The 13773-nt window shown below is 40.8% G+C and overlaps 1 protein-coding gene and 1 non-coding gene across 6 annotated transcripts in view; both read right to left on the bottom strand.

Moving 5' to 3' along the window:
- Positions 1 to 13773, bottom strand: part of PDXDC1 (pyridoxal dependent decarboxylase domain containing 1) — a 52484-nt gene that overhangs the window by 24725 nt on the left and 13986 nt on the right. The window contains exons 1-8 of one of the 5 annotated variants that reach the window (XM_045992443.1): positions 10933 to 11003; positions 10331 to 10393; positions 9700 to 9713; positions 8314 to 8394; positions 6309 to 6455; positions 4759 to 4948; positions 1858 to 1926; positions 114 to 192 (exon numbers count right to left, since the gene is read on the bottom strand). In XM_045992443.1, coding sequence (XP_045848399.1) covers positions 114 to 192; positions 1858 to 1926; positions 4759 to 4948; positions 6309 to 6455; positions 8314 to 8384 — 556 coding nt within the window. In that variant the 5' untranslated portion in view covers positions 8385 to 8394; positions 9700 to 9713; positions 10331 to 10393; positions 10933 to 11003. Of the gene's footprint in view, positions 1 to 113; positions 193 to 1857; positions 1927 to 4758; positions 4949 to 6308; positions 6456 to 8313; positions 8395 to 9699; positions 9714 to 10330; positions 10394 to 10857; positions 11007 to 13773 lie in introns of those variants that run through there. The other 4 variants (XM_045992444.1, XM_045992440.1, XM_045992441.1 and 1 more) reach the window with 4 other exon arrangements.
- LOC123934277 lies at positions 7689 to 7758 on the bottom strand. Its single transcript, XR_006816760.1, has one exon. It is a non-coding gene; the product is annotated as a small nucleolar RNA SNORD45 (small nucleolar RNA).

Raw genomic sequence — 13773 nt, 5'->3', positions numbered from 1 at the left:
AACTACCTTAACCATGTGGCACACAAACATTACTTCAGACTTTTTGTTTTTAAGGCTAAGTACCTAGTCTTTCTCTCATATCTGCAATGGCAGATTCAGCTCATAATACCCACCAGCATTTGCTACAAGCAACAGGGGCAGTTTTCCTCGTTCTATATCATCTTTAATCAGTTTCTCCAGGAAGGCAACATCCTAGATAAAAAGGCAAACCACAAAAACATGAAGCAACTTGCATAAAAAGCTATACAATAAAAAATTCTAACTTTCAAAAGAAGCAGATGACTCTCAAAATAAATCATGCAAATCAGTTCTTATCCTTTTTTTTTTTTTTCAAAGTAGGCTCCACACTATGACCCTGAGATCAAGACCTAAGCTGAGATCAAAAGTCAGATGCTTAACCAACTGAATTACCCAGGCTCAACTCTTATTCTTGACCATTTTTCTATTTTCGCTGATCACAGAGACAAAAATCAAATATTTAACTTAAAGACTAAGTACAGAAATCACTTAAATGAGATCAAAGTTAAAAACTACATATATAGGGGCGCCTGGGTGGCTCAGTGGGTTAAAGCCTCTGCCTTCGGCTCAGGTCATGATCCCAGGGTCCTGGGATCGAGCCCCGCATCGGGGTCTCTGCTCAGCAGGGAGCCTGCTTCCTCCTCTCTCTCTCTGCCTGCCTCTCTGCCTACTTGAAATCTCTGTCAAATAAATAAATAAAATCTTTAAAAAAAAATAAAAACTGCATATATACAGGACAAATATTTCCCTAACTTTAAATACTTATGAGAATATATTCTCTCAATCCCCCAAAATAGCCAAAAATTTATTTCCAATATTACTCATTGATGGATCCAAGCCAGAAGATCAAACTACCTTGGAAAAAGAAACAGGGAACCCTAAAATCTATCCCTTTTGTTTCTGGCTTCAGTATGGAAAGGCTTAAGGCTTGAATGTCTAAAAATCAGCAGAATAGGGGGCAGGAGGGAAAAAAAACCAAGATGAAATCAGAGAGGGAAACAAACCGTAAGAGACTCTTAATCACAGGAAACAAACTGAAGGTTGCTAAAGGGGAAGTGGAGTGAGGGATGCGGTAACTGGGTGATGGGCATTAAGGAGGGCATGTGATGTAATGAGCACTGAATGTTATGTAAGACTGATGAATCACTGAACTCCACCCCTGAAACTAATAATACACTATGTTAATTAATTGAATTTAAATTTAAAAATTTTTTAAATTAAGAAAAAAAAGCAGGGGCGCCTGGGTGGCTCAGTGGGTTAAAGCCTCTGCTTTCGGCTCAGGTCATGATCCCGGGGTCCTGGGATCGAGCCCCGCATCGGGCTCTCTGCTCAGCAGGGAGCCTGCTTCCTCCTCTCTCTCTCTCTGCCTCTCTGCCTGCTTGTGATCTCTGTCTGTCAAATAAATAAATAAATAAATAATCTTTTAAAAAAAAAAAAAAAAGAAAAGAAAAAAAAGCAGAATCCAACTCCAACCCCACATTACAATAAAGAACCTCATTTTCAAAATCTGCCATTTACAAATCCAGACAACAATGATAACCTTTCAAAGGATGAGCTTTAGAAGAAATTCTGGTGCTTAATTGGACTCCCAGGTTACTACTTAGAGCAGGTGATACATAATGACAAGATTCCTTAACAGGCAGGTGTTCCTGATCTATCTACCACCCAGCCTTCATGGACATTCAACCCCAGAAGCATGTACTATGTAGTGGGAAGATATAAGTGATAAATGAACAGGCCAGTAATCATCTGGAGGCCAGCAAACAGAATTCAGCTGAAAGGAAGACACGGTTTCAAAACCAATTCCGTATTATTTTACAAACCAAAAAGAGAACTCACCATCTGATGCTGGGATCCAAACATAGTGTTACATGGCACACGACACAAGCAGGGGAAGGGCAACCCGAGCTACAAGAAGAAACACACCATTTCGTAAGAAGGAGCTTTGCCACCATTCACTTGCGCCCCCTAGAGAATGTGGCTCTAAGAAACTCAAAATTACCCTTTTTAAACAATATCTCTTCTTAGGAACTCTTAATATTATGAACAAATGCTGAAGTACGTCTAGAGAGTCAAATTTTAAAAAAGGGTGAATTTCCAGGAGCAGAAATTCTTTTTTTTTTTTTTTACGGTTTTATGTATTTATTTTAGAGAGTGCACACTGTGAGAGAGCACAAGCAGGGGAAGGGAAGAGGGAGGAGAGAAGCAGGCTCCTGGCTGAGCCAGGACCCCGATGTGGGGCTCTATCCCAGGACCCTGGGATCATGACCTCAGCTGAAGGCAGATGCTTAACAAGCTGAGCTATCCAGGCGCCAAGATTCTTGTAAGAAGATACAGACAATGTAATATTCTGTGTCAACAAAATGAATAACTATCAACTTGTGTTCTAAATGGGTAACTATCTTTGTTATATTCCAGAATATACCAAAAAATAAAAACACATCCAAACCAAGAAACAACCAAGCTCTAAGCATTTTGGGATTTAATTTAGGATCCTTCCTCCAAGCATTAGTGACAACACCAGCAAAAGGCATCCAAAGAACAGGATCTCATTTATGGATCCACCCACCCCTAAAAAAGCAATAAATATGGATTAGCAGATGTACATTTCTTAAAAGAAACGAAGTCAGTGTTATGAATGGAGATAGTAATTGTCAAATAAATTTTATATTCTTTATTTTTAGCTTCCCAATCCTTGAGGAGTTTATAGTTTTAGAAATTTTTAAACAGTGGCAACATGTTGTCCTGTGTAACTAAGACTTGGTAGTACCATTTTGAGACCAAAAATTTAATGAGCACACTTTCTCCCCCTTAGTGGATTTTCTTTTTAAATTATGAAAATGAAGCCCAAGTCAAACACACAATAAAAAATATAGAAGTTTAAAGTGAATATCCCCTCCGACCCCATAAGCCATCAAGCCACTACTATTAACAAATTAGTATAAAACCTTCTAAATATTTTCTAAGTATTTATAAAAATATTTTTTGATATGAAAAACATACACATGTACACTTTCTTTCTTTAAAGCTAGCTCTGTGCCCAATGTGGGCTTGCACTCATGACCCCGAGATCAAGAGTCACATGTTCCACTGACTGAGCCAGCCAGGCACCCCACACATAAACACTTTAAAAAACATGAATATGACCACTGTATATATACTATTCTGCCATCTGCCTGACTTAACAAAATACCTTTATACAGTTTTTTTTTTTTTTCAAGTAAGCTCTATACCCAGTGTGGGGCTTAAACTCATGACCCCAAGACTAAGAGTTTTGCACGGTCTTGTGACGGTACACTGGTGCCCCCATACAGCTTTTGAAGATTGGACTGCTGTTCCTAAGCATTGGGAATGTCCCAATTCCAACTGCAATTGCTGTCCCAATTGTCCCAACTGTCTTGCTGACCCACAACAACTGTGGGTCCGTAAGAACCTGGCCTGTAGCAGTTAGGAAGTTATGTGTCCCAGGTTTCTGTAAGGATGTTATAAATCTGCTCTTTCTGTACACATTCAGAAGAGGACAGAAGGGGTGCCTGGTGGCTCAGCTGGTTAAGTATCTGAACCTTGGTTTCAGCTTGGCTCATGATCTCAAGTTTGTGAGATCAAGCCCCATGTTGGGCTCTGCACTCAGTGCAGAGTCTGTTGTCCCTCTCCCTCTGCTCCTCTCCCTGCTCTTGCCTATAAGCAAATAAAATCTGGAAGGAAAAAAAAAATGACATTATTTCTTGCCACCAATGACCACAGCTCATATCAACTTAAGTCCCTGAGTTTCCCCCCATGCATCTCCCCAGGACTCCTCCATCTTACAAAAGACAAACCCTCTAATTCTATGGGCTCTGTGTTAAAATAATCTTGGCCAAGAGGCTGAACACTTTTTTGTAGCCCCGCTAATCGGGCTATATGTACCATGAAATTAAAAAATGATAATGCTCTTTGATCTAGCAATTCTAGACAGACTCTGAAAATCTATTTAAACAATATAATATGGAAAATATTTCCTTAATACAGAAGTTTTGTACACAAAGATGTCCATAATAATCCTACGGAAAAAGCATTACCTGAAAATGGTCAGATACAATAAAAGAAGGTGAACACTTTAATTGCCCAAAAGGGAAAGAGTATTTAAAATACCATACAGTCACTTGAAGGAATATTATGAAGATATTAAAGATAAACTGTAGTTGGAAGAACTGTTCCAACAGCCTATGTCCCAGTTATAACACTAAATGAAAAAAGCCAGACATAACCATGTAAAAACACATAACCGTGTAAAAACTCTGCAGAAAAACACGTTGACTGTGGTTGCCTTTGCAACTAAACACACACACACACCCCACCACCACCACCACACACCCGGGAGGTTCAGTCGGGTTAGCGTCCACCTCTTGATTTCAGCTCCGGTCATGATCTCAGGGTCGTGAGACTGAGCCCCACGTCCGGCTCCACACTGAGTATGGAGCCGACTTAAGATTCTCTCTCTCCCTCTTCCCTTACCCATTGCTTGCATGTGCGTGTGCTCTCTCTCAAATATATATATCTATTTTCTTCACACACAGACACATATATATATCTGAAAATTCATTAATATACTTTAATATATTTGCTGACAATGATAAAACAAGCATATATGTTTCTTTCCTTTTGAAACTGGAGCTAAAGAAATGGGTGTATCACATACTATAAAGTTTCAGGACAGAACAAAACACAATTGCTTTAAAATATCCACCGTATACCACCTACCTGATTACAAAGGTACTGGCCCAGGCCAGGCCTAGCAGCAGCGCTAAGATATATGACAGGTTTTTTATTATATAACACATTGAAACCATCCACTACGAAGTCTTCATAACGAGAATGAATAGCAAGCCTGCAGATCTTTGCAAGTCCTTCTCTTTCTTCTTCATGGAAATAGGCGCAGCCATTTTCATACCTGTTAAGAGACAGCCATATATCAATATGGTCTTATCGTTGGGTAACTCTGATTTTACAATCCAAGTCTTATAATCCTGGAAATAATTCCTTTTTAGCCTAGAAACTGTCACCTAGAACGGTCAGAGGGAGATAGGGGTCACCCGCATCACAGATGGCTGACCACACCCTACCGCTGGAGGCTGTAAGGAACAGAGAAAGGGCGCCTGGCTGGCTCAGTCGGTTGAGCCTCCAACTCTTGATTTCGGCTCAGGTCATGATCTCAGGGTCCTGAGACTGAGCCCTCAGAGGAGCCACCTGCTCAAGCAAGGAGTCTGCTTGTCACCCTCTCCCTCTGCTCCTCCCTCTGCTCACTCACTCTTTCAAATACATAAATCTTTGTTTATGCCTCAGAACAGAGGCAAGGATCCTTCATCTGTACTGAACTCCACAGAGAGCAGCGACTACGAAGAACAGTAGAGAAGAGGAATCTCTCTGCTGTAAAAAGGCTGAAATCATGGTTTTGGCTTATTCCACAAAAGGCCAGCATAAATAACACACTCAAGCTTCTTAGCAGTTTTAGCCCTAAAACGTCCAAAGTAAATAAAATTGTCAAAAATGCTAGGCAATCCAATTTTTGCTTTTGCTATTATCTGTCTGGGGCCAATTCCTCTTCTCAGTCTGCTTTCTAGAAAAGGAGACAGAATTTCAATTATAGGTGGTAGACTATTACTAGAATAGAAGAAAATTTCTTCTTTGCAATACAGTTACCAATACAGTTGATATTCTCTTCAAGCCGAGCTCTTTCCCAACATCTGAAAGTGTGTCTCTCACATTACATCTCACAGGGTTAGGCAAATATCTCTTTTCTTTATAAGTAACAGCATAAACACAAAAATACCACTGGTCCTGTGTCTTCTATTGACCCCTCACCTGCTATAATTCCTTAATAATGCCAACATTATCAGAGCATAAAGCGAATTTCCATTTCATAACACACACCCAAATTCCTTATGGCAGCATTTCCCTTCTACTAAAGCCCAAGCTAGTATTTTGATGAAAAATACTTGAAGCATTTTCCTACTCTATCTTCTATCAACATATGCCAAGCAGGAACCCTAAAAATAACTAACTCTGACATTATCCAAACTATATGTGCATATGTTCTCAGCTCTTGACATATGCTCATTCTTTCGCTCATTTAATCCTCGTAACAATACCATGACATAAATATTAATGTTATCCCCATTTAATAATTAGAGGGGGAAACTGAGACATTCAGAGATTGAGAAACACTTCAAGAGGAAAGGGAAAAAGCAGACATGAACTTAAATAGCATAGCTCCAAAAAAAAATCTGTACCCAATGCATGTGTGTCCTTACCTGAAAATTCTGCATAGCCATAATGTAGTGTCTGAAAGTATCCTGGTCGTAAGTTTTCTAAGCTTCTCTTTGTCCAGGGTTGAAATATAAGCTCCCAGACTATGCCCCAGCAAAGCTATATGACCTTGTTCTCCAATATTCTGGATTCTATTAATCAAAATGAATTATATTAAGAGAGTACTTATTTAAAATTTTTATTTTTTAATTTAAAAAATTTATTTATTTAAAATATGAATAAAGCAGTAAAACAAAACCTAGAGACACAGAGTTTTCACAGAAATCTGTCAGACTTGAAATCCACTTAACGGCCTAGAAGTCAAATATTCAGATAAATTTAGGAAATTCATGTATATAAAGTACTGATAATCTGGGGAACAAAAAGATTTTAAAAATTCAACTCCTAAGAGATATATGTCCTTTTTATTGAATATCTACTAAATATACAAACTGTGAGTAATTTTCTGTCCCCATTTTTTTTTAATTAAATGTCAGCTGTAAGAACTACAGAGCATAGTGCTGAGATACACCAGGCAGAAAATTTTCTCAAAGAATCATTAGATGAAGATCAATTCCCCCCCACACACACTGTCTGTGGGCTGTTTATAACAATACAGCAAATTCAAGGAGAACCACATAGCATTTTATGCATAATTAAAATGGAAGGACTAATTTCCCTTATAAAAAGTATGAATCGATAAGAATAAGACCAAAAAATTGGACAGGATACTGAGCAAAGGATATATTTCATAAAAAAGGAAATATAAATGGGCCTTAAAATACATAAAAAGAAACCTAACCTGACTCATAAGAAAAATGTGAACTAAAATTATCCCAACATATCACTGCTCACCTTGCGGATTGGCAACCGTCCTTAGGTCTGCTAAGAGCCTCGTAGGCAAGGTGTGGGCAGAGAGATAATCTCATGCACTGCGGTGGGGCTACAAACTGGCATAATTCCACAGGAAATTTGGCAGTATCTATCAAAATTACAAATATACAAACTGGCCTAGAAATACCACTTTAGGACTTTGGTCCCCAGAAGCCCTCGTCTGTATGATAAATGACACATGTACAGTTACTGGCAGCCGCAATGCTTGCGACAGTAAACGTGAACAGGAGACCAGTTAAATAAAATATGGTTCATTCATCAAAAGGAAAACTAAACAGCTCTTACAGCCAAAAGCTCTTTGTATACTGATAATAATGAACTCCAAGACATAAATGAAAACAGCAACGTGCAGAACAACATACAGTATTTACAGACTGGAGGGAACGGAGACTTTGCTTGTGTACACACACACAAACGGTATCTCTGAAGATACACGAGAACAAGCGTGGAGGGGGAGGGGAAGAATATGAAGGAAATTCCCCTTTTCATCCAGGGCCTCTGTAATTTTGGAATTCACATCAATTTTGGGTTCAGGTAACACACGCCATCGTATCCTTGACCGAAAAATGCCGTTTTTATTGTTTGAAATTTGAAAAAGGAGAATGCCATTACTTATCTCCCCCCAAATTAAATTTGAAACAACTAACCATGAAACTAAATAAGTAGCTAAGTTAGATGAATAAAAATAAATGGATGATTCACAGACAGCGGGGCCTGCCACCAACAGATTCAGCTGCGGCAGTTCTCAGCGGTCCGAAGCGGAAGCATGAAGCAGAAGCCAGCCGCGGCAGAAAGCCCACAGCAGTGTTCACTGGTCTCTGTGCCAGCCCCTCTCTAAGACTTGATGCCAGGGAAACGACAGGATTGAGTCTGAGTGAGCGCCTTCCTTTTGTGAAGTATGTTCCCTAAAATATATTAAATGTCTCTCCGAAAGGGAAGAAATGACCACTGTTTTAATATCACACGTAACTCTGAATGACACATAGCTCTGTTTTGGCAACTTGTAAGAATGTAATCACTGTTTACAGGGAAAAAAAAAAAAAAAAGAATGCAATCACTATCAAAATCAAGAACGCATAGACTTTCAAACAGAAGCTGCCAACCGTCCCACGTTACCGGGCACTCTGGGGCTCGTCGTCTTCATCTCCGTGCATCAGGTTCTGAACTAACTGGAGGAGGCTCACCATGTCTTGTCCACTGCAGAACGAGAAGAGAGCTGACGGGCGGGCGGAAAGCGCACACATCCCTCACCACTCTACTTCCCTCACTTGAACCAGCTCTGGAGAGTTACTCTTTTTAAACTGAGCATAAGAATGTGCTTGAGATACACTAGACATCTTTGAAAAACAAACCTCAACTGAACCGAACTTGCAATATAACCATGTCATTATTATATCTTCCACCCAAACAGGAGATCGATCTCTGAAATTTCACCAGTATCACATCAGCATTATTTCTCTACCTATTCATCTGAGTCCAAGGAGAACATTTAATAAGCATGTTAAAGAACCAATATAGCCTTTTTAAGATGCTGGAAGGTCACAGCGGGACTAAGACCACTCCGAGGCCACTGGTATGGCTAGTTTCCCTCCACGGAGGAGTCTTGCCTAGGCTGTTCTGACAGGCTTAAACATGTAACGCAAGCATCGTTTCTTACCCCCACTCGCCCAGGCAGGGGAACTGGAGATCTGCTTGGAGTGCAAACAGTTTTACTTCTATCCAAGATATGATATGAAATGCTTATTACAGGAGGGGTTGAAAACTTATGAGAAGAATGTGAATGGCTACGGTAGTAAGCAATGACAAGGTGACCTGTAGTAACTGTAATGTAAAAATAGTATCACTCCATTAATGAGAATATGACTGACAAAAAGGTTCTCTTTTGAAAAAGCAGCACAGACAAAACAATGCCCTACTTCCCCTTCTCCCCAAGGTGCTGACCTTCATGTGAGAGGGGCTCTGGCCCTTGGACACTGTGGAGAGAGTGGGGGCTAGGCACGTGACCTTGAGCAAGCTGCTGAAACTCCCTCAGCCCCACTACAGAACTGTGAGGACACAATCAGTGCATGGAACACGTTTATTGCCGTGCCTGGCAAACACGATCTCCCATGTTGGTGTCAGCATTATTAAGCGTGACTGCTCCCGCTCTGTGGCTTTAACGCCCTCCTATTCTGAGAATTCGAGAAGTGCCTGCTACTGCCTCTTGTAGGGAAATTTCTGTGGGATCAGTAGAACCCTTTCATTCCCTTCCAGAGGTGTGCGAAGAGGGGAGCGACAGGACTTGGTTTGTGCTCTCAGCTGCAGAACTTACTTCACATCCAAGGGCTTTAGATCAGCACAGTCAGGCTACAGGCAGGAAGCCTATCTTAAAATGCTAGTATCTGGGTGTGTTAGATAGGATACTGTTGACACAAGTGGTCCTTCCTCCACGCGTCTCTTTTGCAACCTTGTATATATTCACATACAGGTCAAAGGACAACTGAAGGGAGTTGTACTGTTTACCTATGTGCAGTTTCCTGGTTATAAAAAAAAAAAAAAAAAAGCTTGAGGGAAGCTGGGCTGGGACTTTAATTCCAGACTGAATCTTAACATCCGGTGAATATCTTAGGTACACAGCTACTTATTTTCTGATCTTTGCCTACTAGCTTCAACCATACACACTGGACAGCCTGGCTTAGTTGCCCCCCCCAAAAAAAAAATCACCCTGCCTACAAAAGATTGAAGCTGACATTTTCATTTTACTGTATTATAAAAATGATACATCTTATCAAATTAACGTATCTCTCACCATAAAGCCCAGTCTACTGAATAGAGGACGGGTTTCAAGGATGAACTAAGTATGACAGTCAAGTTACAGAATTTTAAGTTTGTGCATCACTTTTGAGTCCTGAAGTTCTTAAATTCTGAATGGGAAATTAAATTAAATCCTGAATGGGCAAGGGTGAGAAGCAGGCAGATTCAGCATTATCACAACTAGCCAACGGCATTCTGGTTTTCTGATATGACACGGTACAGGACTCTCAATTTGCTCTGTGCTTATCACAACTAAAATTATCCATCAACTATAGTCTGGAAATCTCGATTTAAAGAAAACACATACCCAACTAAAATATGTATCTTCACTGTGACCTACCTGCCTTGGAGTGGCCCCGGAATATCTCCTGATGATTTCTTTCCATTTTCCTCCTCTGTTCTTCTAATTTAAAGGAAATAAAAAATGATTTGTTCTATCTTATCAAATTTCTAAGATTTGAACATGTAAACATGTGATGATGTTGCCTTTAACCTCTTAGTAACTGACATGGGATTTGAAATACATTTACCACATCTCTTGCTCTATTCCTATTGCCCTAGCCCCCAGTTTGGGGTACAGTTTGAAGTTCAGGAAAGGAACATGAAACGAATAACACTTTAACCCATTTTTTAGTTAGCTGATGCTCTGTATGACCTAAACATAGAGCAAGGAGCACTTATAGAATTCAAATCAATCTGTGAAGTAAATGAAATTCTTAATAGGCAGAACTGAAAATTAGTAAGTCCTGCCCCACAATTTCAAAATCTTTTAATTACAAAGTACCTTCTATGCAAAACAAACACCGTCTTTAAAGTCAGATGAAGCTAAGCTAAGTGTGACATTGTGAAACCAAGAGGTGTTTTTACCAGCAGGAAACCAGTGCCACCAGCTTCACAACAGGCTGAACACGTTTAATAGGGTCACTTCTGTTCCAGGCTCACCTCTGACTGTCCTCTAGCATCTTCATGGCCTCTTTCAAGTTTTTTCCCATCTCAGCTAATGTAGGGTCTGCTATCTGGGCAACAAATCAAAAAAGGTTAAATTGCAATAATCCTGTATTACTTCTGCAACATAATACATCCAGAAAAATTAAACTCAAGTCCATTTTCTTCTGGGGTTATTATAAAACACATGGATCTATTATAAAACACACGAATTTATTATAAAGTACTTGTTTTACAAGTTCTCTGTTTTTGTTAAAATTGTTTAAAAGATTTTATTTATTTTAGGGACAGGGACAGAGTGCATACGTGCAAATGGGGTGAGGGGCAGAGAGTCAGAGCATCCCAAACAGCCTCCTCTCTGAGTACTGAGCCCAACCTGGGGCTCAAGCTCATGACCCGAGATCACGACCTAAGCCCCGAGATCACGACCTAAGCCGGAACCAACAGTCAGATGCCTAACCAACTGATCCACCCAGGTGCCCCTAAAATACATTTGATTTTAAAATTCCAAAGTACAAACAGGTAAAAAAACAAAACAAAAGAACCGCCATTCCTACTCCCCAGGGGAAGCCACTCAGGTGTGACGTGTATCTTTCTAAACTCACACGCCACCCCTATGAAGTCCTGCAACTTGCTTTTTTCTACTTTATAGTGAACATGGTTCCATGTCAGTATCTATCCACTTCATTTGTAGTGGTGACTATACCTGACTCATGGCTATTTCATCATTTAACCAGTCCTGAATTAATGTTAGATGATTCCAGTTTTGCACTCCTAGAAGCCAAGTTCAGAGACGTATGCATAGTATCCTATTTGTTTGATCGCTGTAGTAGGCTGAAAAATGGCCTCTCCAAACAAATTCACGTAATACCCTGGAACATGTGATTGTTACCTTATATGGGAAAGTCCTTGCGGATGTGATTAAGTTAAAGATCTAGAGATGGACTGTCCAGGTTGAGCTCTAAATGCAGTCACATGCACCCAGCTAAGAGAGAAGTAGAAGGAGACTACACACACACACACACACACACACACACACACACACACACAAGAGAAGACTATGTGAAGACAGAGCAGAGGTAGATTTGAAGGTTTGGTCTCAAAAACTGGAATGATGGGGCCAGGGACCAAGGAATGAGTACTGGCAGGCAACATCAGCTGGCCCAAGAAAGGAAGGAACTCTCCCTTCGAACCTCTGGAAGGGAGTTCAGTCCTGCCCACACCTGACTTCAGCCCACTGATACAGATTTTAAACTTCTAGCCTTCAGAACCGTGGGAAAACACATTTCTGTTGTCCTAAGGCACCCCGTTTGTGCTCATTTGTCATAGTAGCCACAGGAAACTAATATCCTCATAAATCTGGAAGTGATTCCGAGGCGCCTGGGTGGCTCAGTGGGTTAGAGCCTCTGCCTTTGGCTCAGGTCATCGTCTTGGGGTCCTGGGATCGAGTCCCACATTGGGCTCTCTGTTCTCCCTGCTGAGCAGAGAGCCTGCTTCCCTCTCTCTCTCTGCCTCCCTCTCTGCCTACTTGTGATCTCTGTCAAATAAATAAATAAAATCTTTTTAAAAAAAATCTGAAAGTGATTCCAAAAATTCTGGAAGCTTCCACAGCTGGTCACAGTGAGTGCCTCCAGAGAAGGGAACTGGAAGGACAGGCATCAGATCAGAGGGAGTCTTTTCAGCTCAAGTCTTTTTGTTCTTTCCTGGTTTTAGTACCAAGTGAATTTTTACTTCCGTTCAAAAGATAACTAAGACAATATTTTTTAAAATCTTGCAAAATTAAACACACAAACTCATTTCCCTTTCTTACTTCTTAATCTCCCTAGCAATCTTAAGGCAAACCAGTTGTCTTGAATCTCCACACAAGCTGGGTTACAAAGAGTTACGGAGGCTTTCTTTTCTTCCCCTCTTACTCTTCAAGTGTATTTCAAGTGTATTGATGCTTTATTCTCTTCAGACTGCCTACTGTACCTAATCATAACTTACATGGAGTAAGTGTACAATAGGTTGTTTTACAGTTAGTATTGCCATATCTCCTCAAAATTGTTTTGTTTTGGGGCACCTGGGTGGCTCAGTCGTTAAGCATATGCCTTTAGCTCAGGTCACGATCCCAGCATGCTGGGATCGAGCCCACTGCCATGGGGCTCCCTGCTCAGCGGGAAGCCTGCTTCTCCCTCTCCCACTCCCCCTGCTTGTGTTCCCTCTCTATGTCTCTGTCAAACAAATAAATAAAATCTAAAAAAAAAAAAAGTTTTATTTTGTTCTGTTTAAGAGAGGGAGAGAGAGGGCGCCTGGGTGGCTCAGTGGGTTAAGCCGCTGCCTTCAGCTCAGGTCATGATCTCAGGGTCCTGGGATCGAGTCCCACATCTGGCTCTCTGCTCGGCAGGGAACCTGCTTCCCTCTCTCTCTCTCTGTCTGCCTCTCTGCCTACTTGTGATCTCTCTCTCGCTGTCAAATAAATAAATAAAAAATCTTAAAAAAAAAAAAAAAGAGAGGGCGAGAGAGACTCTTAAGCAGGCTTCATGCACAGTGCAGAGCCTGACGTGGGGCTCAACCTCACAACCCAGAGATCTGAGCCAAAATCAAAAGTTGTACACTTGCGGGGCGCCTGGGTGGCTCAGTGGGTTAAAGCCTCTGCCTTCAGCTCAGGTCATGATCTCAGAGTCCTGGGATCGAGTCCCGCATTGGGCTCTCTGTTCGGCGGGGAGCCTGCTTCCCCCTCTTTCTCTGCCTGTCTCTCTGCCTACTTGTGATCTGTCAAACAAACAAACAAACAAATAAATAAATAAATAAAGTTGTACACTTGCTTAAGTGACAGAGACACCGAGGCACCTCCTC

The sequence above is a fragment of the Meles meles genome, chromosome 21 (assembly GCF_922984935.1).
Source record: "Meles meles chromosome 21, mMelMel3.1 paternal haplotype, whole genome shotgun sequence".
Taxonomy (NCBI): Eukaryota; Metazoa; Chordata; class Mammalia; order Carnivora; family Mustelidae; genus Meles; species Meles meles.
The sequence above is the reverse complement of the archived record's forward strand: the minus strand, read 5'-3'. Positions and strand labels throughout refer to the sequence as shown.